This window comes from Cnephaeus nilssonii, assembly GCF_951640355.1.
Source record: "Cnephaeus nilssonii genome assembly, chromosome: 4".
Classification (NCBI taxonomy): Eukaryota; Metazoa; Chordata; class Mammalia; order Chiroptera; family Vespertilionidae; genus Cnephaeus; species Cnephaeus nilssonii.
This window is the reverse complement of record NC_137075.1, coordinates 89,731,782-89,755,307: the sequence shown is the minus strand read 5'-3', so window position 1 is coordinate 89,755,307 and position 23,526 is coordinate 89,731,782. Positions and strand designations below refer to the sequence as shown.

General features: G+C 42.3%; 1 protein-coding gene across 1 annotated transcript in view; it reads left to right on the top strand.

The window, feature by feature from the left end:
• Nucleotides 1-23,526, top strand: part of SPTLC2 (serine palmitoyltransferase long chain base subunit 2) — a 97,200-nt gene that overhangs the window by 67,434 nt on the left and 6,240 nt on the right. Inside the window, exon 10 of the mRNA XM_079768330.1 lies at nt 22,515-22,650. Within this exon, the coding sequence (XP_079624456.1) occupies nt 22,515-22,650 (136 nt within the window). The remainder of the gene's footprint in view (nt 1-22,514; nt 22,651-23,526) is intronic.

The following is a 23,526-nucleotide window of genomic DNA, read 5'->3' as shown; positions in this document are numbered from 1 at the left end:
AGAGAGAATCACTGATCGGCTGCCTCCTGCATGCCCCCCACTGGGGGATCGAGCCCACAACCTAGGCATGTGCCCCTGGCCAGAATCGAACCTGGGATCCTTCATTCCCAGGCCGACGCTCTTATCCACTGAGCCAAACCAGCTAGGGCAACTGCTGTTACTTTTTAGCAATAGCTTTTAATCAAGCCACTTGTTTAGGAGAGTTTGATAGTCGGTTTTTATGGGAGGGAGGGATGAGAATATTTATTGCCTTTTCAGCAGTTATTGGGGATTTTTTTCATAATAGGGTTGTTAGAATTTCCTCCATAATTTTGGCAAGAACAAAAATAGATGAGTTCTATTTGAGCACCCCACTTCCCCCAGTGTTTAATAGCACTTATGAATAACAAAAGAGAAGGAAATCACATTGTGAGAGGACCCTCAGTTTGTAAATTCTCCATAAGTGGGGTGCTAACAATGCCTAAATAAGTGATAAATATCTAAGTTGACTCTTGTCATTATGGTAAGTGAAGTGTCCCATATTGTTCCTGCATTTTATGTGCATACCTCCATCTGCTAGCACCCCATATAAGGCTGATGTGTTTCCACATTAAATCTGTCTGAAATACTTTTCTTTTAAAATTTTTTTTTCTTTTTATTCCTTCCCCCTCTTGTTTTAAGAGCAAATCAGTATTAAATCTAATCAGTTGCGCCCCCCACCCCCACCCCAGTCTTTGACCAATGAGAATTGCCCTTACAGAACACAGACACTCTTGGGCAGGAGGCTCTTTCTCTATTCCTCCTTAAGCATTGATAGTGTACTCCATGCTGTCTTCTCTTTCTGTGTGTATTTTATGTTCTGACAGACAGTTTTGTCATATGTGCAAATAATAAAGTTATGCCTGGTGTTCAGGTGCCCATTTTATCCACTGAGCCAAACCGGTTAGGGCCAGGTGCACATTTTATGACTTCTGGAGGTTTCTTCAAGGAAGGACATAACTAGTAATGAGCAAGAAACAGGATTATTTAGTAAAGACCTTTGATGTTGTATAAAGCATCATCGATGTCACTGCAGCCTGGGTGTATTAAGCAGTAATTTTAAGAATAGTAGTGAGAGGAAATACTGGCATTGCCAGAAGTGTTTCTGAGACCTCAGTGTTCTGATTCTGTCTGCCTGCATGGACTGGCCCAAATAAATTCACAAGCAGGAGTCTGCAGTATAGAAAGGTAAATAGTTTAATATTGAATTGGCCAATCCGTTGACGGGGAGCTAATGCTTGAGACCTGACTCCTTGATGGCGTATAGATTACAGATTACTATATAAGGCAAAATTATAAGACAATGTGGGCTTTGGGGGGTTCGGATTTTGCTGTTTGCTGATTGGTTAGATGTGAACTGGGTACTAAATCATTTCTTCAGGTCTTGAGGTCTTTTACCCGAGTGCCTCTGTCAGGTTTCATGTAGCCAGAGGGTTATTCCACCTGGGACTTTAGGAGCAGAAACATCATTTAGATGAAGATGTTATCTTTAGCCTGCCATTGGTGCAGACTGTGTGACCATTAGTCACGTTCAGGCTACTGTCTTCTGCTGCCCTGGGTGTTGCTGATTATCAGAGGAAAGGCTAGTTCTGCAAGGGGCAAAGATATAGAAAGAAGGATATTATTTCTAGAGCTAGAATTTAAAACTAAATCTCATCAAAGTCATAAAGACCTTTGGTTTCAGAAGCATGCCCATGGCTACATGGGATTCTGTATGTTTAAAATTATTGCAAACATACATGCTTAGTACTGTTACATTTTTGCTTATTCTTGGATTTTGCATGCAACACACATTTTTGGGGCTATGAGCAGATTGTGTGGTACATTCGTAATCATAATCTACCTCAAGCAGCTAAATATGTACATCAGTCGTTTCCCCCTCAGTGGAACTGGCATATATGTACTTATGCCAAAATTAGATGTTAGCACTCAAATAAGTCTTTGTTTAAAATAACAAAATATACTTAAAATTTAAATGGCACTTTTTTTTCCCCCCCAATATATTTTATTGATTTTTCACAGAGAGGAAGGGAGAGGGATGAGAGAGAGACATCGACCAGCTGCCTCCTGCACACCCCCCACCGGGGGATGTGCCCACAACCAATGTACATGCCCCCGACCGGAATCGAACCTGGGACCCTCCAGTCCGCAGACCGACGCTCTATCCACTGAGCCAAACCGGTTTCGGCGGCACTTTTCTTAATTATCTGGGTATCATCGCTGCTATTCTTCCCTTCCCCCATCTTCACAGTTAATTGAGAATATGTTGTTAAATTTATTTTATTAGCAGACTAGAGGCCCGGTGCATGAAATTCGTGCACTGGGGAGGGGGTCCCTCAGCCCGGCCTGCACCCTCTCCAATCCAGGACCCCTCGGGGGATTTCTGAGTGCAGGTTTAGGCCCGATCCCTACAGTCAGATATCCCTCTTGCAGTCCGGGGCCACGGGCTCTTAACTGCTCGCCTGCCTGCCTGCCTGATTGCCCCTAGCCTTCTCTGCCTGCTGGCCTGATTGCCTCTAACTGCCTTCCCCTGCCAGCCTGATCGCCCCCAACTGCCCTCCCCTGCTGGCCTGATTGCCCCCTAACTGCCCTCACCTGCCAGCCTGATCGCCCCCTAACTGTCCTTCCCTGCTGCAGCCTGATCGCCCCTAACTGCCTCTGCCTCAGCCCCTGCCACCGTGGCTTTGTACGGAAGATGTCCGGTCTAATTAGCATATTACCCTTTTATTAGTATAGATAAGAGCTGTGACTATTACATTTTTATATTTTTTGGCTTTCCAAAGTATATTATTTTATTTGATATCTGATCTTTAAAACACCTAGCATCTCCTGTGTTTTGTTTGGCCTATTTATTAATTTCAGTTATGTTGAGGCAGAAAAAATTTTTTTCTTTTATCCTTCTAAGTTATTTGGCTGGTCTAAGAATTAAATAGAGAAATTAAAAGGAGAAAATCAAATTTCATTACATACATATATGGGGAATACATGCGAACATGACAGATTCCAAAGGCAGTCAGGTAAAATGAGGCTGATAGGCCATTTTGAGCTAAGGAAAAAGGGGTAGTGATTTGGGACTTCAAAGGGAAGGAAGGCAATTCACAGGAAGATGAAAAGAGCAAATGTTTGGTAAAAAATGTTTGCTGGGCCATCCAGGAAACACTGAGACACTGGGAGGAATTTTAACAAACAGACTTTGCTGGGTTCCTCCCTGTCTACCACACCTAGTTTATATTATACTACTAGAGGCCTGGTGCACGAAATTCATGCGCAGGCACAGTCCCTAGGCCTGGCCAGTGATCGAAGTGCAAGCATCTGACATGGAAGGGCAGATCCCAGCTGACCTCTGGGGCCTGGGCAGCATCTGGGTCCCTGGGTCTCCACATGCTCCCCTCCGCCTCAGTCTTTGGGCCACCACCACTGATCACTGTCTACGGGGCGATTGGCGGGGCGAACAGGCTCCCACCCGGCTCCCTCAGCACCTGGGAGCCAGGTAGCGGCCCCGCCCCCCGCTGCCACTGCTGGTCACCTTTTGCAGGGCAATCGGCCAGGCAATGGGGTGGGCCCCACTTGCACCTGCCTTGGCTTGGCGCCACCTGCTCACCTGCTCCACCATCCCACCGCGGTCCCGTTCTCATCAGGGCCCATTGGGCCAGCAGCACCTCCGTTGCCACCTGCTGCCAGCGCCAAGTTGCCCACCATGTTCTGCGCTGGCCCCTGGTGATCAGTGCACGTCATGGCGAGTAGTCGAACTCCCAGTTGAGGGGACAATTTGCATATTAGGCTTTTATTATATAGGATACAGTTGACCCATGAACAATGCAGGGATTAGGGACTATACCCCATGCAGTCAAAAATTCACATATGAAACTTGACTCCCCAAAAACTACCGATAACATAAATAGTCATGAGCATATACGTATTTTGTATGTCATCTATTATATACTCTACTAGAGGCCCGGTACACAAAATTAGTACACTGGTGGGGAGTGTCCCTCAGCCTAGCCTGCACCCTCTACAATCTGGGATCCGTCTCACAATCCAGGACTGCTGGCTCCTAACCGCTCTCCTGCCTGCCTTCCTGATTGCCCCTAACCGCTTCTGCCTGCCAGCCTGATCACCCTCTAACCGCTCCCCTGCTGGCCTGATTGATGCCTAACTGCTCCCCTGCTGGCCCGATAACCCCCAACTGCCCTCCCTTGCCGGTCTGATCTCCCCCAACTGCCCTCCCTGCCAGCCTGATGGCCCCCAACTGCCCTCTTCTGCCAGCCTGGTCACCCCCAACTGCCCTCCCTTGCCGGCCTGGTTGCCCCTAACTGCCCTCCCCTGCAGGTCTGGTCACCCCCTACTGCCCTCCCCTGCTGGCCATCTTGTGGTAGCCATCTTGTGACGACGTGGGGGCGGCCATCTTGTGATGACACGAGGGCGAGACGCCACCTAGGCTTTTATTAGTATAGATTATTACAATAAAGTATGCTAGAGAAAAGAAAATGTTATTAAGAAAATCATGAGAAAAAGAAAATTCATTTACAGTATTGTGCATATTTATTGAAAAAGATCCTCATATAAGTGGACCCACACAGTTTAAACCCGGGTTGTTCGTGAGTCAACTGTAGTTCTCTATGATGATGGCTCCCTTTCTGGAGCAGGCCCTCTATCTAAATTCTTTTCCACACTAGGGGGAAGAGCAGAGGTTCTTCATGAATCTTTTGTTTCCTAAAAAAGTCCTCATGCCAATGAGACACATCTCGAGGTGGCAAATTTTGCCCCATCACAGGCACAATAAGAATTTAATTCATTCAGCAGTCATTTTTTTTTTACTATTTACTGTGCTCCACCCCTGAAAAATGACGTAGTATCTTCAGCAGCTTCTTAAGGCAAAGTATTCTGTTTTATGAATTCTCAAAATAACATGACCTTAGTATTTCTAAATACCTCTTAACCCTTTCTGTGTTTTATTAATTTTATTCTCTGCTTTCTTGGTGTCTGATTAGGTCTTAGAGTTAGAAAAATCAGTTGGCATGCTTTTTCTCTTTTTACTCAAGATCTTTAACATCTCCTTAGAAAACAAAGTATATGTATTCATCTATGCCTGGCTTTTTCCAATTTGAAGACAGAAGGATAATACCTTAAAGTATTATAAGTAAAATAATAAAAATAATATAAATCATCTTAGATATGTAAATGAAAAAGAGTTTTTTAAACACCATGTATCAGGTATTTTCATTAAACACTTTACATGCATTATCTCATTTAATCCTTAAAACAACCTTATGAAGTAGATGTAATCATAATCATCATTACTATTTTGCAGATGAGGAAACTGGGGCTTAGGTTAACTGTCTTGGCCAAAGCCATCCATACTGCTAGTAGATGATGGAACCACAATACAAACCCAGATGGTCTAACTTAAGAAATATTTATACCACCGAGTCAAACTAAACAAGTTATCAGTGAAATTTAGGAAGATAGTGGAATTATTTGTTCCTCTTTTTCTCAGACCTGCTTTTACTGCTTTCATATATTACATCCAAATAGCTGTTTGATGGTTTCACGTTTTATGTCTCTTCCAGATCATTAGGTGAGAGAATCAGTTTAGCCCAGGCAGAGACCAGGTTCTATCCCTGTTATTGTAAGGAATGGTTTCAAAGTGTACATACATTTTTTGGGGACACCCTGTATATCAAGCATGTTTATAAATTGTAACTCAGAGAGTTGGAGAATGTCAGCTGTGTCCTGAGTTGTCGACTAAGAGTGTAATTTCAGAGAGGAAGGGAGAGGGAGAGAGAGATAGAAACATCAGTGATGAGAGAGAATCATTGATCAGCTGCCTCCTCCATGCTCCATACTGGGGATCGAGCCCGGGAATTGAACTGTGACCTCTTGGTTCATAGGTTGATGCCCAACCACTGAGCCATGCCAGCTGGACTGAATGGCATAATTTTAAGGGAAAAATATACGCATGAAAAGAAACAAAATAGTGGACATTTATTGTATTTACTATCCACTGAGCATGGTTCTAAGTGCTTTTCATTAAATTCCCAGAAAAAAAATGTTAGACATACTTCTCCATACTTTACAAAGTGAAGCCCCTGAGAGATACCCAAGGCCATGATTTGAACCTGGGTGTCCAGTGCCAGAATGCTTTTTGTGTATGAGATATTTAATTATTAATTGCCTTAATGTAATGAACATAGGTAATTCCGCTGTGGAATTTAAATTAGTTTGAACACATAAAAGGGTTTTCATTTTCTCAGAATATTTCAACTTGAATGTCTGCTGTGTATTCTTGGGAGAGGTAGGGGGGCGGAAGGGAGACAGTATTTGCCCTCAGCGTTTGGAGTTGGTTTTGAGGGCACAAGACCACACATGAAAGGCATAAGAACAGAAACAGGAACTTATAAACAAGAGCAAATTAATGAAGTACAAAGTAAAAGGCATGTCTTAAAATGTGCCAGGAATTTTTCCATACCCAGTGTTTTTTACTTCTAGCCATCTTCTTTCACAGTGCTCTTGGTTCTTTTGGAGTATCTAAAGATTAGAAATACATACATATTAGTAGAAAATAACAAAAACAAAATGAAAATGAAAAGATAAATTGCTCATATTTACTGATTTGTGTGATTTTCATCTAAATTGCAGAAAAATTGTCCATAGGAATTTTCATTAGTAGAGTTTTATCTTGACCACCCAAGTAATGGTAGAGAAAGATTTAAGAGTTTAAAGAGAGTTGTGGATTTTTTTTCCTCAGAAGTTATCCCATAGGCTTATGTTTATGTAGAAAAAAAGTAATTGTAGGATAAAATATATTACATTAAACCTAACACAGGGTGGAAAGATTGGGGATTATTTGCTAATGGGACCTTATTTTTTGGGAGGGGTGACGAAAATGTTCTAAAATTAATTATTGTGATGGTTGCACAACTCTGTAAATATACTAAGAAACTTTGAATTGTGTACTTTAAATGGGGTAACTTGCATAGTATGTGAATTATATCTCAATTTAAAAAACAACTTGTAATGAGTGAACGTTGTGGTAAAATATACATAAAATTTATAATTTTAGCCAATTTTTGGTCCACAATTCATTGGCATTAAGTACATTTTACAATGTTGTGCAACCATCACTATTATCCATTTCCAGAATCTTTTCATCATCCTAGTAATTAACTTTCAATATACAATCCAAATTCAGAAGCAGTAGCTTGACCTACTTAATTTTAAGCCTTTAGACTCTACAAATACTTGCTTATAAAAATTGAGTTTTGTTTCTATAAAGTTTTCTTGCCTTTTCCATTTGTTTTCTCTCAAACCTGCTTTTTCTTTTGTGTTCTCCATCTCAGATAGTGACATCACTATTCATGAAGTGGTCAAAACAAGGAATCCCTATTATTGTATTTTCTGTCCTTCTTTATTCCCTGTGTATTTAATCACCAGAGCTTGTGGATTGTTCCTACTTAAACTTATCATGATTCCTGTCTCCTTTCACCTGGATTTAATAGTCAGACATAGCAGATGGATCAGTCAAGCAAAAATGACTTGGAAGAATGAAGATAAATAAACAGGGCTGAAAATTAGAAGACAATCTATGCAGAGTTCCAGTAAAATATTTTGACTCCTTGATGCCTTTCCTGACTCTGGTTGGTCTGTCCCTCCTAGACAAGATTCATTTCAGTCTACTTTTGAGATATACTAGTAGTTGTCCCTCGGTTTCTGCAGGATACTGTTTCTAGGACCCCGTGAATACCAAGATCTTTGATGCTCAAGTCCCTCATGTCAAATGATGTAGAACAGCCCTGGCCAGGTGGCTCAGTTGATTGGAGCGTCGTCCCGTACATCAAAAGGTTTCAAATTCAATTCCCAGTCAGGGTACATTTTAGGTTGGGGGTTCAAACCCCCAGTCGGGGTGTGAGGTAGCCAATTGGTGTTTCTCTCTCGGGTCTTTCTCTCATCGATGTTTTTTTCTCCTCTCTCTCTCTTCCTCCTTCTCTCTCTAAAATCAATTAAAACATATCCTCTGGTGAGGATTTTTTAAAATCCTATCTAATAAAAGAGTAATATGCAAATTGATCATCACTCCAACACACAAGATGGCTGCCCCCATGTGGACACAAGATGACTGCCACAAGATGGCCTGCAGGGGAGGGCAGTTGTGGGCAATCAGGCCAGCAGAGGAGGGCAATTGGGGGAGACCAGGCCTGCAAGGGAGGGCAGCTGGGGGGGAGGGACCAAGGCCTGCAGGGAGAACAGTTGGGGGGGAGACCCAGGCCTGCAGGGGAGGGCAGTTGGGGGGGGGACCCAGGCATGCAGGAGAGGACAGTTTGGGGAGACCCAGGCATGCAGGGGAGGACAGTTGGGGGGGGGGGGGGACCAGGCCTGCAGGGGAGGGCAATTGGGGGAGACCAGGCCTGCAGGGGTGGGCAGTTGAGGGGACCAGGCCTGCAGGTGAGGGCAGTTAGGGACAATCGGGCTGGCAGAGGAGCAGTTAGGTGTCGATCAGGCTGGCAGGGGAGTGGTTAGGGGGTGATCAGGCTGGAAGGCAGAAGCAATTAGGGGCAATCAGGCAGGCAGACAGGCGAGCGGTTGGGAGTCAGCAGTCCTGGATTGTGAGAGGGATGTCCGACTGCCTGTTTAGGCCCGACCCTGGTGGGATCAGGCCTAAACAGGCAGTCAGACATCCCTCAAGGAGTCCCACATTGGAGAGGGTGCAGGCTGTGCTGAGGGACAAACCTCCCCCACCCCCCGTGCATGAATTTTATGCACAGGGCCTCTGGTAAATAAATAAAATGGCGTAGTACAATGCATACAGTCAGCCCTCCACATCTGCAGTAATCCAAGGATGTGAAACCCAGGGTTACGAAGGGTCAAATGTATATTTATTGAAAATAATCTACATGTAAGTGGACCTGCACAATTCAAACCCATGTTGTTCAAGGTTCAATTGTATACTCTCCATCCACTTTCATATCCATTGCTATTGCCATAGTCCAAGCCATCATCTTTCCCGTGTTCTCTCTGCTTCTGTCTTTGAATCTATTCTAAATATAGCACTTGGGATAATCTGGTTGAAATGTAGGATATCATAGGAATCCTCTGTTGAAGAACCCTTCCAGGGGGTTCCTTATACTTCTTTAACTCATATAGTGAAGACTTGTGAGGCCCTTGTGATCAGGCCCTTTGTTGACCTCATCTATTCCACCCCATCCCCTCCCTCCCTCAACTCCATTCACACTGGCTTACCTGGCCCTTAAAAATGCCAGTCATGCACCCAGCCAGCATGGTTCAGTGGTTGAGCGTCAACCTGTGAACCAGGAGATCACGGTTCAATTCCCAGTCAGGGCATATGCCCGGGTTGTGGGCTCGATCCCCAATGTGGGGTGTGCAGGAGGCAGCCAATCAATGATTCTCTCTTATCATTGATGTTTCTATCTCTCTCCCCCTCTCCCTCTCTAAAATATATAAAAATATGTTTCAAAATGCCAGTCATGCTTTTGCTTCCAGCCTTGGTGCTTTATGGAGATAGCACCCAGCTCATTCAGGTCCTTTCTCAAGTGCACTTGGATGAGGCATTTATCTTTTTGTTGTCCATCTCCCACACTGGAAAGTAAGCTCCATGCAGGCAGGAGTTTTTTCTCTTTCATTCTATACAAAATAACTAAGGTCCAAAACAGTATCTGGCACACAGAGGGTAGATCTCAGGATATATTTAGCGTCTGCTTGTCTAGCACAGGATACATTCTCCCCTTTCTATGTAGTCTTCCTGGTGAGATTTTTGCCTTTGGTGTAATGGTCTCTATACCACTTTTATATCTCCTACTAGAGGCCCAGTGCACAAATTCGTGCACGGGTGGGGTCCGCCAACCCGCCCCTGATGGTAGGGGGCCAATTAGGGGGGCGGCCAGGAGAGGTTGGCTGACTGCCCGCCCCCCCGGCCAACCCTCCCCTCGATCGGCAGGGGCGGCAGGCAGTTGGTATATGTCCCACCGGTCCCCCAAGATCAGGAACTGCACAGGCGCCCCTAGAGCACCAGCACAACGCATTCTTTCGCACGCTCCCTCAGTCTTCCTCCACGAGCTTCAGGGCCACAGGAGGTGTGGTGCTTCCTGGGAGTTGTAGTGTGCTTCCTCCACAAAGGGCCCTCCTGTTTCAGAGAACTACGCCTCCTGGCATACCCCGCGCGAGGGCACCAGGCGCTTGCCCAGGTCAGCCTTATCCGTCAGTGCAGAGTGGAGGGAAGCCTTCTGAGGCGGGAGGAGGGAATGCACGTGCGTGCTGGGCCAATCTGTCCTGTTCATCCCAATCATTGTAAACAGGCGAGGCAGGGCGGGGCGAGAAAGGGGCGCCCGAGGCCAAGCAGGGGCGCAGTGCAGGAGGAGGCTTAGGTGGCTGCAGCAGCAGTGTGAGTGCGAGGGGGCAGTTGCGCGGCAATGGGCACAGGTTAGTGACGGGCAGCGGTGGCATGCAGGGTTGCAGTGCTCCCCCCTCGCATGCCCAGGAGCCCTCTCCGCAGTAGCATCTGTCAGGCAGCCTGCGGGCTGGGCTGGAGTTGGGGGTGAGGAGCGTGGCTGCTCCTAGTGGAGGTTCTTCTAGGCAGGCTTTTCCTCAGTTCTCACCCTCTTTGCTGTGTGTTCCTCACACTTCCTGGCCAGGCCTCCCTTGTGGCAACCTTATTTGTAATTTGGTGCTCTCAAGGTCTGGAGGAGCACAGCCAGGAACTAAGCCCCTCCCCCCTGGGGCTCCAGGCCTCAGGGCAGCTCTTGGGCACCTCGAAATGGGAGAGGGGGGCCGATCAGGGATAGGGCCGACTGGGAAGAGGGGCCGTGGGAGTTTGGGGGGGCCCAGTAGGGCTGGTTGGCCGCCCCAGTGTGCGTCGTAGCAACCAGTCACTCCAGTCATTCTGGTTGTTCTGCTGTTCGGTCGCTGGGCTTCTACATATATATACTAGAGGCCTGGTGCATGAAATTAGTGCATTTGTGGGGGGGTTGTCCCTCAGCCCAGCCTGCACCCTCTCCAATCTGGGGTCCCTCTCACAATCTGGGACTGCTGGCTCCTAACCGCTCATCTGCCTGTCTGCCTGATTGCCCCTAACCGCTTCTGCCTGCCAGCCTGATCACCCCCTATCCGCTCCCCTGCTGGCCTGGTTGCCCACAACTGCTGCCCCCGCTGTCCTGGTCGCCCCTCACTGCCCCCCACTGCTGTCCTGGTCGCCCCTCACTGCCCCCTCCCTGCTGGCCTGGTCGCCCCTCACTGCCCCCCCCCTTCTGGCCGGGTCGCCCCACGCAGCCTGCTGGTCAGTCGTTTGGTTGTTTCTCACTAACCCCCTGCTGGCCTGGTCGCCCCACTCAGCCTGCTCGTCAGTCATTTGGTCATCCCTTGCTAACCCTTACCCTGCCAGCCTGGTCGCCCCACTCAGCCTGCTAGTCAGTCGTTTGGTCGTTCCTCGTTAACCCCCCTGCCAGCCTTGTCGCCCCATGAAGCCCGCTGTTCGGTTGTTACTGTGAGGGCGTCGTGACCAATTTACATATTACCCTTTTATTAGTATAGATATACTAGAAGCCCAGCGCGCGATTTAAAATCTACCCTCGAGTCGCCAGTCCAGCCCTGTCTCCCTCCCCAGGCCCTGCAGCAGCCGTGGCTGCTTCCAGTCCGGCCCTGCCTCGCTCTCTGGGCCTGCAACAGCCACGGCCGCTGCCAGTTCGGCCCTGTCTCTCACTCCGGCCCTTGAAGCAGCCGCAGCCACTGCTGATCAGGCCCTCTTCCAGCGCAGGCACGCAGAGGCCCCTGCCCCCCTGCCCCCCTGCCCCGACGCTGCACGCGCAACCTCCTCCTGTCCGGTCGACCCGTTACAGTGTCCCGGTTAATTAGCAAATTTCTCTATTAGATAGGTAGGTAGGTAGGTAGGTAGGTAGGTAGGTAGGTAGGTAGATATCACTAGCAAATATATAAGAAATAAGTGAAATCTTTATTATTTAATTATTTTTATATACTAGATCAGGCGTCCTCAAACTATGGCCCGCGGGCCACATGCGGGTGTTTTTGCTGTTTTGTTTTTTTACTTCAAAATAAGATATGTGCAGTGTGCATAGGAATTTGTTCATAGTTTTTTTTAAACTATAGTCCGGCCCTCCAGCGGTCTGAGGGACAGTGAACTGGCCCCCTGTTTAAAAAGTTTGAGGACCCCTGTACTAGATTAGTGAGGTTTTTTTAAGAAGTAGTTTTATATCTTAATGATAGGCTTCCCTGAGGTTTCAAAAATGTTAGTAGCCTCCAAGCTCTACTTTAGTATTGTGTGTGTGTGTGTTTTGTGTTTGTTTGTTTTTTTAATCCTTACCCAAGGATATTTTCCCATTGATTTTTAGAGAGAGTGGAAGGGAGGTGGGGAGAAAGAGAGAAACATCAGTGTGAAAGAGACACATCAATTGATTGCCTCCCACACTTAGGATCGATCCTACAACTGAGGTACATGCCCTTGACTGGAATTGAACCCGAGACCCTTCATCAGGGGAGCCAATGCTCTGTCCGCTGAACTAAACTGGCTAGGGCTAGTATTTGTTTTTAAGTTTCTCTAAGAAACTCTATAGCCTGTAGAAACTGTATGTGCAAAGTTTCTTTTAACTCTTACTTGAGGAACTTATTAACACAAATATGTCATCTTTTTCTGTAATTGACAATATTAAATTTGATGAAATAGTTCATTAATATGGAATAAACTAGAGGCCCGGTGCACGGATTCATGCACCGGTGGGGTCCCTCGGCCTGGCCTGCAGGGATCAGGCTGAAACCAGCTCTCCGACATCCCCAAGGGGTCCTGGATTGTGAGAGAGTGGTTCTCGGGTGATGCACCCTGGAATCAGGCTCCCTCCTCTCTGGTTCATGCACTGGTAGGTTCCCTAGTGGCTGACAGCTGCAGGCCGGGTACTCCCTCCCTTCCCCCAGCCTCCTGCTGCCCCTGCTGCCGCCAGCTGGGGCCTCCCTCCCTTCCCCTGGCCTGCCCCGCCCCCTGATCGAACTCCTGGACGAACTCCTGGTCGAGGGGACAATTTGCCTACTATTCTTTTATTATATAGGATAATATGGAATAACCTCTGGGCTCCTAAAAACCCCAGAGACCTCAGAAATTTTTTTATTACAATTAGTAAATATCAATTCTAAATGTTCACTTGTCAACCCTACTTCCCCTTTCTTAAAAGAAGTAAAAGTTATTTGTGTAACTGATTTCCTGATTAAGTGGAATCAGGAATCCCAGCAATTCTCACTATTAAAGGATATGCTTGCACATGTAAGGAATGTTCTGTTTACCTAAGGTCTGTTTAGTTTAAGAACATCTTAAGCCCTGGTACAGTCCGGCCTTCCTTAAACTCTCTGTGTATACTCATTCTGCTCAGTTTCCCCTCTTTTAAAATGGAACTCAAGCCCTCTACTTTCCAAACAAACCCATCCCTCTTTTCTAATTCAGCAAAAGTGTTAGTTCTAAGAAAATTATTACTTATTGTCAGTGTTATATTTGACCTTCAGAATTTCAGTTTCCAGTCTTCCTAGAAAACACTCCCCCCTCTCCCCCCCACAGTTTCAGGAGAACTTTTGTTATACGTTGATACTATGCTCACCCAGAGATGTTTAAGCTTTTTAAATTCCAAATTGACATTTTCCGTGAGCATGACGCATTGGTCCATGCTTTAGTACTACTGTGATGTCATTTAAACTTTTTCTTTGCTGAATAGTTCTGTACTCCATTGCATCCTAAGTTTCCGTTATAATGTGCCATAGCACTACTAAAAGGCAGTCTTCCAGTAGGCAGCCTGAACACGATTAGCTGCCAATACTGTGCCAGGCTTCCATCAACCTCTCCCTCTTAGCTGAATATGTACAAGAAACACCTAGTACTAAAACATCTAGGGGGAAAGGTGACTTTATGGGAATGAAAGTAGATGCAGAGATAGAAAATAAATGGCCAACATTGTCAGATTTGTGCATTTATTCATATGATTATTTTAAAAGGGAAAGGAGGAAAGAGTAAGGCCCAGGTCCTTTATCCTTTCGTTTCCTGCCTTTAACTCTGAAGTGCTGTTTTCATAACACTTCCCCTGTCTTAATTCCTGGAACACCCAACATCAAATATTTTGATTTTTTTTTTTTTCTAATTCAACTGAAACAACAAAGGCAAAGCGAATTCCTGAGTCTACCACTGTAAAATCTATATAGTTCTGTTTTGGGCTTGGTTTTTTTGTTTGCATGGTAAAACAGTGATTGTTAAATTGTAGTTGGATATATTTAAGATTATGAATTGAGATACCAGAAGTTTAACCTCATTCTAGTTTTTTTTAACATTTTTATTGATTTCAGAGAGGAAGGGAGAGGGAGAGAGAGAGAGAAACATCAATTATGAGAGAGAATCATTGATTGGCTGTTTCCTGCATGCCCCCCCACTGGGGACCGAGCCCGCAACCCGGGCATGTGCCCTTGACCAGAATCGAACCTGGGACCCTTCAGTCCACAGGCTGACACTCTATCCACTGAGCCAAACCAGCTAGGGCTCATTTCCAGATTTTTAACTGCAGTTGGTTTTCCAAGTATTTAAATTTTTATTTTTATTTAAGTGTTTACATTCATACAGTGAAGTGCACAAATCTTAGGCATTCAATTCAATGAATAAAAACACACCCATCTAACCACCACCTGATCACGGAATAGAATATTTCTAGTATCCCAGAAGACTGTCTTGTGCTTCTTCTAGTCCATTCCTCTTTGCCAAAAATAAACCAATATTTTCACTCTGTATATTAGTCTTGCCCATTCTTGAAATTCATATAAATGGAATCTTACATACAATCTTTTTTTTTTAAATATATTTTTTATTGATTTCAGAGAGGAAGGGAGAGGGAGAGATAGAAACTTCAGTGATGAGAAAGAATCGTTGATTGGCTGCCTCCTGCACTCCCCACACTGGGGATCGAGTCCACAACCCAGGCATGTGCCCCCAACTGGGAATCAAACTGTGACCTCCTGGTTCATATGTCGATGATTAACTACTGAGCCATGCCTGCCGGGCTTACGTACAGTCTTTATATATAATCCTTCTTTTGAATCTGGCATATTATATTAATCAGTATATCTTTGAGATTCGCCCATATGGTGAGTTGGAATAAATATTTATTGCTACCTAGTTTCCCATTGTTTGACTCTCTTACAGTTTATCCATTGTGCTGATGGACATTTGGGTTGTGTATTGATTTTGGCTGTTATCAAGAGTGACATTCTTGTACCTGTTTTACCTGTTTTTTTGGTACACAATTCTGATGGGTATATGTACCTAGAAATGGAATTGTTGGGTCATAGAGTAGGCATACTAGTATGTTCAGGTTTAGTATATCTTTGGTTTTTTATTTTTATTTTAATTGATTGATTTTAGAGAGAGAGAAAGATAGAGAGACAGAAACATTGATTGGTTGTTCCACTTATTTATGCATTTATTGTTTGATTCCTCTATGTGCCTTGACCAGGAATCAAACCCTCAACCTTGATGTATCGAGATGACACTCTAACCAACTGAGCTACCCATCTAGGGCCTCAATATGTCTTTCTTTTTTAATGCTATTTTTTAATTGATTTTTTTTTTTTGAGAGAGAGAGAGGAAGGGAGAGGGATAGAGAGGTAAAAACATCGAGAGAGAAACATCATTGATTGGCTGTCTCCTGAATGCTCCATACTAGGGATTGAGCCCGCAACCCAGGCATGTACCCTGACAAGGAATCAAACCTGTAACCTCTTCATTCATGGGTTGATGCTCAACCACTGGGCAACACGGGTCAGACTCAGTGTATCTTTCTTATCAGGAGGTAAGGTGGGTTAGTAGTTGACCTGGTAATATTTAGAGATATAATAACTGAAGCAAAATATAATTTTCTTATGGTTAGAAATTACTTTCCTGGAAAAGGGGGAGGGAAAAAAGCACTTATCGAACCTGGCATTGTGCTTACTATATTACATATTTTCTTTGCCTTAAAAGTAGTCTGTACTAAAAGCTTCCATAATTACTATGGGACTAGCCTTTGAAAACATAGTTTGCATGTGATTTGATTTATCTGATACTGTAAACACTTGTATAGGAGGTCTTTAAGATATAAACTCCAGTTTTAGATTACCAGTGGAGACATATTCTTAATATAGGCAAAGTAAACACTGAGGCTATCTGGGCTTATTCTGTTTTTCATCAGTGTGTGTGCGTTTTAATTTTTAGTTTTTTATTTTAGAGAGGGAGAGGAGGAGAGAGAGAAATGTCGATTTGTTATTCCACTTATTTATGCATTCATTAGTTGATTCTTGTATGTGCCCTGACCAGGGCTCGAACCCGAAACCTTGGTATATTGGGACAATCCTGTAACCAACTGAGCTACCTAGCTAAGGCTGTGTTTTTTTTAAATGCTTTTGAAGGGAAAAACCACAGGAGTCAAACATGTTCCTTTCTACTCTGCAGTATAATTCAACCAAAGTAATATATATTAGAAAAAAAACCCTAATTTTCCAAATAGTAAAACAAGACCTTGGACAGATGGTTAAAGTAAATGATTGATAGTTAATACTTTATTAGACATAAAATATTAAATTAAAGAGATAAAAACTATCCACAATGAAATGTTTTTGATAGTATAAATTAGAACATGGCGGTGGGTAGAATTTTTCCATATTTTATCCAACCTCAAGTGCCTTGACTAACTGAAACCATTTTGGGGGCTATCTGTTTTATTTGGGGGGACCCTAAATTTAGACATCCCTTATCTGCTTTGAGATTGTGACCTTTAAGAAGAACAGGAGGAGGGGAAAAGAAGTGCTTTGATTTCAGATTTTTCCAGCCCATTATAATTAACTGGAAAGTATAAGTCTGAAGAGTAGCAGTAATTTTATTTTATTTTCCCCAGGAAGGCAGATTATATCAGCATATCCAGGAAATCTAAGAAGATTAGGAGCTGTGAGTTAGGAGAGCAACTCTGGCTGAACATCATTTATATTTCTGTCCTTTATTTTGAAAAAGTTCAGTTAACACCATAAATGTTATTTTTGAAGTTTCAGACTCAAACACATTTTGTTGATTATGTCATGTTATATAAAAGTTCATCAGCTAAATTGAAAATTATACTACTATTTAAGCAGGTGAGTACATGCTATATATTCTTTGAAACATAAATTCTGTGTAAATAGCACTAATTCCATACTTTCTTTGCCTTAAGACAAAATGAGTAATAATAGAGTAGTTCTTTCAGACCTTAAGGTTACATGGCTGAGAATTTTGAGAATTCTGGATTAAGACTTGATTAAAATATTTCTTTTGAAAATGGCTGAAATACAAGTGGTACAACTTCACAATCTATTTGGCAGTGGATAATAAATATAGTTGTCTAAATCTAATTCTGTTTTGTAAAAGTGACTTAAAGTTATCACTATACCATGTTTATCAATAGGTAGATAATTGTGATGCTTCTTCCATCTCTGTCCTAAAAAGGCTTCCTGTTTCTTTAAAGGAATTAAATCTAGTAATTCCATCACCACCTATTGATAATTTCAAATTAATGACTTCCTTCCTGAGCATAAAGTTTATTAAAGATATATGCTGAGAAATAAATGACACACATTTACTTTTTCATGCCAAGCTGTGGATTTTTATAAAAGAGGTTCTAAAAATGGTTTCATTCTAACAAACCATATTGATGCAGTCTTAAAGGACCACCACAGAGTGAGGTTCAGTTGTAAAGTTCAGAAGAAATTAGTAGAGGTGTTCTCCAAATTGCTCTTAAGCTTTTTATTGCACTTAAAAATAAAGATTTATGTTTGAAAACTAGAGAAGAATGCTGACTTCTTATGTAACCATCTGTGCTCTTGGGCAAGGATAAAGACCTTTTAAGAGTTATATTTTTTTCAACAAAGCTAAACATTCTAAAATTAATTTATTTTTTTATTAAGGTAACATTGCTTAAATAGCAAATTTCAGGTATGCAAAAGTCTAGTTTCTCTCCATTACCATATATTTGACCTCCTTTACCCATTTCATCTTCCCACATTCCTTTCCCCACCTTTCTGTTTATATCTATGGGTTTGTTTTTGTTTTGTTATGTTTATTAATTTGTTACTTTTTTGTTTTATATTCCACATGAATGAAATCATACAGGCTTTGTTCTTTTCTGTCTGATTTATTTCACTTAGCATAATATCCTCAACATCCATCCATGTTATCACAAATGGTAATTTTTCATCTTTTTTATGACTGAGACTGTGTGTGCGCATGCACAGGCATGCACATACCATATCTTCTTTATTCACTCATTCATTGATGGACACTTAGGTTGTTTCTGTATCTTGGTTATTGTAAATAATGCTGCAGTGAATATAGGGGAACATATATCTTTTTGAATTAGTGACCTTATAAGTAGAGAATTGTTTTTCATCTGAATTTATAGCTGCCAAAATGTAGGTTGATAATCTCAAGTCTGATATTCATTAACATATGAAGGATAAATAAATTCTGGTATACCTTTACTAAGGAATACTATTCAGCAATATAAAGGATATATAAGTTGGGAATTTTAAATGCCTATTCCCAATATCTTCGGGTTGTGTATACATGTGTTAATTTAGATGTATTTTCTTTGGGGACTCTTATTGTCAGGGAACAGATGATGAATGGTGAGAGTGAGATTTCCACTTCTTTCATTTAAAAAAACAGCTGAAACCAGTTTGGCTCAGTGGATAGAGCGTCGGCCTGCGGACTCAAGGGTCCCAGGTTTGATTCCGGTCAAGGGCATGTACCTTGGTTGCAGGCACATCCCCAGTAGGGGGTGTGCAGGAGGCAGCTGATCGATGTTTCTCTCTCATTGATGTTTCTAACTCTCTATCCCTCTCTCTTCCTCTTCTGTAAAAAATCAATAAAATATATATTTAAAAAAAAAACATTTAAAATGATATAGCAATTAGTGGAAAAGTTAAGGTCTAAATCTCTTAACATTTCTTTATTGATAATTTTTCTTGATATTCTTGGAATATATTTCTTGGGACTTTTAAATAAAATGTTTTTAGTGTATGATAAGAAAATAGCAAGTTGCAAAATGATAAAGTAAGCATGAGAAAAATTAATGTACACTATTATGCAAATGTTCACTCAATTTTTTAGAAATCATCTTTAATGAGATATCATTTACATACAATGAAATTCACCAATTTTAAGTGTATAATTCCATGAGTTTTGACAGCTGTATAGTCATGTAACCATACTACAATGAAGGGATAGAGTATTTTTGTCACCTCAAAAGTTTCCTCATATCCCTTTGCTGCCAATCCTTCCTCCATTCCTTTGCAACCACAGATCTGTTTCCTGTCGCTGTAATTGTCTCTTTAAATTTTTTTATAAATTAATTCATACAGTGTACCAGTATATAGTCTTTTGTGACTGGCTTATTTAACATAATACTTATGAGATTCATCAGCATAGTTGTAGCAATTGTTTCTTTTTATATGTTTTCTTTATCTCTTTGTCTTGTTTCCTCTACCTTTCTAAATGTAGAAGCATTTTTTAAAATGTATTTTTATTTCAGAGAGAGGAAGGGAGAGGGGGAGAGAGGGATAGAAACATCACTGATGAAAGAGAATGATTGATCAGCTGCCTCTTTCATGCCCCTTACTGGGGATTGAACCCACAACCCAGGCATGTGCCCTGACTGGGAATTGAACCCAGGACTTCCTGGTTCATGGGTGAACGCTCAACCAATGAGCCACACTGGCCAGGCTAGGAGCATATTTTAATAGCATTACTCTGTTATTTCTGGCTTTTTCTGTTGATTGAATTTTCTCCTAGTGGTAGGTCATATTTTCCCATTTCTATGAATGCGTGGATTGTTTTTATTATATGTCAGATATATTTCCATTATTGGGTGTTGCATTTTGTTGTATTTCTTTTGATAATTTTGGATTTTGTTCTTGAAATCAATTGGATCCTTTTGAGACTCACTTTTAAGGTTTGTTAGAGTGAGCCCAGCACAACTTTTAGTCTCAGGCTAATTTAGCTCTATTACTAATGTGATTCCCTTCTGAGGTCTTTCCATGTGGGTGAGAGAAAATAAAAACTATTCCCAACTCAGTTGGCTGCATTCTGGTGTATCCTTCCCCGGCCCCTGATGGTTTCTTCTCATACTTATGAAGGTCAGCACTCTGCCAGAGGCTCTCAAGGGGCCCTTCCATAGATCCCCATATCCTCTCCTATACACTGCCCAACAAATTCTAGCCTCCTTAGCCTCTCCAACTCCCATCTCTGGTGTCCTCATCTGACAAGACTAAGTTCCCCGTCCTATGCAACAGATTGGGACCTGCTCTTAGTAGCACGGGGACAATCCAAAGGCTCACCTCCTGTTAACGTTCTCAGTCCACTGCCTGTGACCCAGTGCCTGGAAACCATTGTTTTATATACTTCATCCAGTTTTGTATTGTTTATAGCGGGAAGATAATCTGGTCACTGGTATGCTATCATGGCCAGAGTGGAATTCTCTTTCTTTAAATAAGAGTAAGCATATATTGCTATTTCTAGAGTACATGACTCATCATTCCTTAACAAACTTAAATATAACACACTTTAATGTCTGCTTTATTATTTGTAAGAGTTATATTATAATTTTAGTGATGTTCATTAGAGTTCATACTAAGCTAATCTATGTTTGAGTGTTATATTTTGGTCAACTTGAAATTATTTACATAGAGAGTATTAAATTCGGATTATTTGTTAATCCTCACCCAAGGATATTTTTCTACTGATTTTTAGGAAGAGTAGAAGAGAGAGAGGGAAAGACAAAGAGGAACATAAATGTGAGAGAGACACATCAATTGATTGCCTCCTGCATGAGCCCTGACCAGGGCCTGGGGCAGGGAGAAGCCTGCATGCCCTTGGCTGGAATCGAACCCCAGGACCTTTGGTCCACAGGCCGACACTCTAGCCACCTGAGCCAAACTGGCTAGGGCAATTTGGGGTTATTTGTAGCAAATATATCTAACGTAGCTTCCCATCAATGATGGATATAGTAGTATTCTAATTCTAAGGAAATATATTAACCATCTGTATTTATGGTTGATTGATTTATCTTTTGAACTGTATGATGTTTGTTTTTTTAATAATAATTTTCTGGCTTCCTAATATATATGAGAAAATGACTGCAAACCTTTTTTTCTTATTGGATTTATTGGGATGACATTGGTTAATAAAAGTATATAAGTTCCAGGTGTACAATTCTGTAATACATTGTATTGTGTATTCAACACTCCAAGTCAAGTCTCCTTCAAGCATCTCCATTTATCTTCCTTCACCCTCTCTGATCTCCCCCAACCCCGTCAGCAAACTTTTTCTTACTTGGGTATATTTGTAATTAAGACCATCTTTTGAATTCATGGCTTGCTTTCTATTACAGAACAGTTGTTGGGACATCTATTCATAGATTGACCTACCATAATGTCAAAAACAGGCCAAACATTTAGTCACTTAGCAGTTAGAGAAATGTATGTTTCCATCCATTGGTGTTATAGGGAAGATGGACAAAGTGGGATTAAAAATATGGTTTTATATTATTACTAGAGGCCCAGGGCACGGATTTGTGCACTGGTGGGGTCCCTTAGCCTGGCCTGCGCCCTCTCACAATCCGGGACCACTCGGGGGATGTCAGAGAGCCAGTTTTGACCCGATCCCCACGGGCCAGGCCAAGGGACCCCACCGGTACTAGGCCTCTAGTATGCATATAAGATCTTTGGTTAATCTCTTCCCACTCTCCCCCCTCCCATCTTCCCTCTGAGATTCATCAGTCTGTTCCATGTTTCGATGCCTGTGGCTTCTGCTCCTGCGTTGAACTTCTGCCCCATGGTGGTCAGTCATAGCTACCAGTCAGCTGGTTGCTTAGGCTTTTATATATGTAAATGGATATGCTGTTGCTGTCTGGTAGGAGTTTTAGGGAAATGGTAACATAAGATCAAACTCTTAAGAGGAAAATTTGGGTCTCTACATGGCTCTATCTCTGGTCTTATGTGTAAAATTATTCACAGCACCGTTAGGTGGAATGAATATTAAAGTTGAGAGACCTAGATTCTAGTCTCAGCTGTACCACTTATTATCATGTGACTACCAGCCAATCACCACCTTTGTGAGAGTCTCCTGATCTATAAAATGAAGATGAAAATAAATATCCTACCTACTGCAAAGGGATGGTAGGCTGTTAAATGAGATGACAATGTTTGAGGGCGCTAATGTGCAATGGAAATATTAGTTGTTAAACTTTGTGCATTACTATAAAATCTGTTGTCAACACCTAGTATGACAGAATACAAAGCAAGATATATTTATATTTCATACAGCTTGCTGTGCAAAAATATTTTATGTTGGAAAGGAAGAAATAAATCATAGGACTGATAGAATGGAGATGGAGGCGATTGCTATCTTTTTTACTTAGTATTATTTTATTTCTCTTCCAATGATTTTCCAGGCAAAGAGTGTATACAGCAATTAGCTGAAAATACCAGGTATTTCAGGAGACGTTTGAAAGAGATGGGCTTCATCATCTATGGAAATGAAGATTCTCCAGTGGTGCCTTTGATGCTTTACATGCCAGCCAAAATTGGGTACGTTTTATTGCACAATACAAACTGGTCTCTCTAGACTTAAGGTTTCTGTGATGTGAGACTCAGGATTAGGTATTTTGTCAGGGAAAATTGTCTTGGCTTCTTCATGTTAACATGTATTTGCTAGATATGCCATTAGTAGATTCCAATTTGTAAAATATGTTAATTTGTTAGTCTTTCATTAAACATACATTTGAGTTTAATGCACTCTTCTGGGGGGTTGAGATAGATCAGCAAACAAAACACAAAAGTAAAAATCCCTCTCCCGTGGAGCTTACGTTCTAGTGGGGTGACAGTCAGACAAACATAATAGATAAGCAAATTATGTCACATGTGAGAAGGTGTTTAGGAGCTATGGGAAATACAGAGCATATATGGGGCATTAAGCGTGCCCTGTGGGCGGGCAGTTTACAGCATTAAATGGGGTGGTCAGGGTGAGCCTTAGTGGGAAGGGAAGATGACATTGGAGCTTAAAGGAGCAGAGAGAGTTAGCCACTTGGAGAAAGAAGCTTTTGTGCAAAGGCCGTAAGGCAGGAACATGCTTAGCCAAGGGAAGAATAGCACGGAGGTGAGTGGAGCTGAAGTGCAGTGCCCATGAGGGCGAGTGGTGAGCTATGTGGTCAGGCCGTGTGATTGCATAATTATCCGAAGTGCAGATTGCACCAGCTTCTTTGGCTTGTACAGGGTATGTATAATAGGAAGCCTTGTCCTAGAATGGCTTCCAATGTATAACAAAACCAGAAGACATTTGAAAAGCAAATATGAAATGAACCAATATAATTATTTGCAAAGTAATTACATGCAAAATTGTTCCAGAGATGGAAAATAATTCAGATTTGTGAGTTTTGACTGATTCTTAAATATAAAATTGGATAA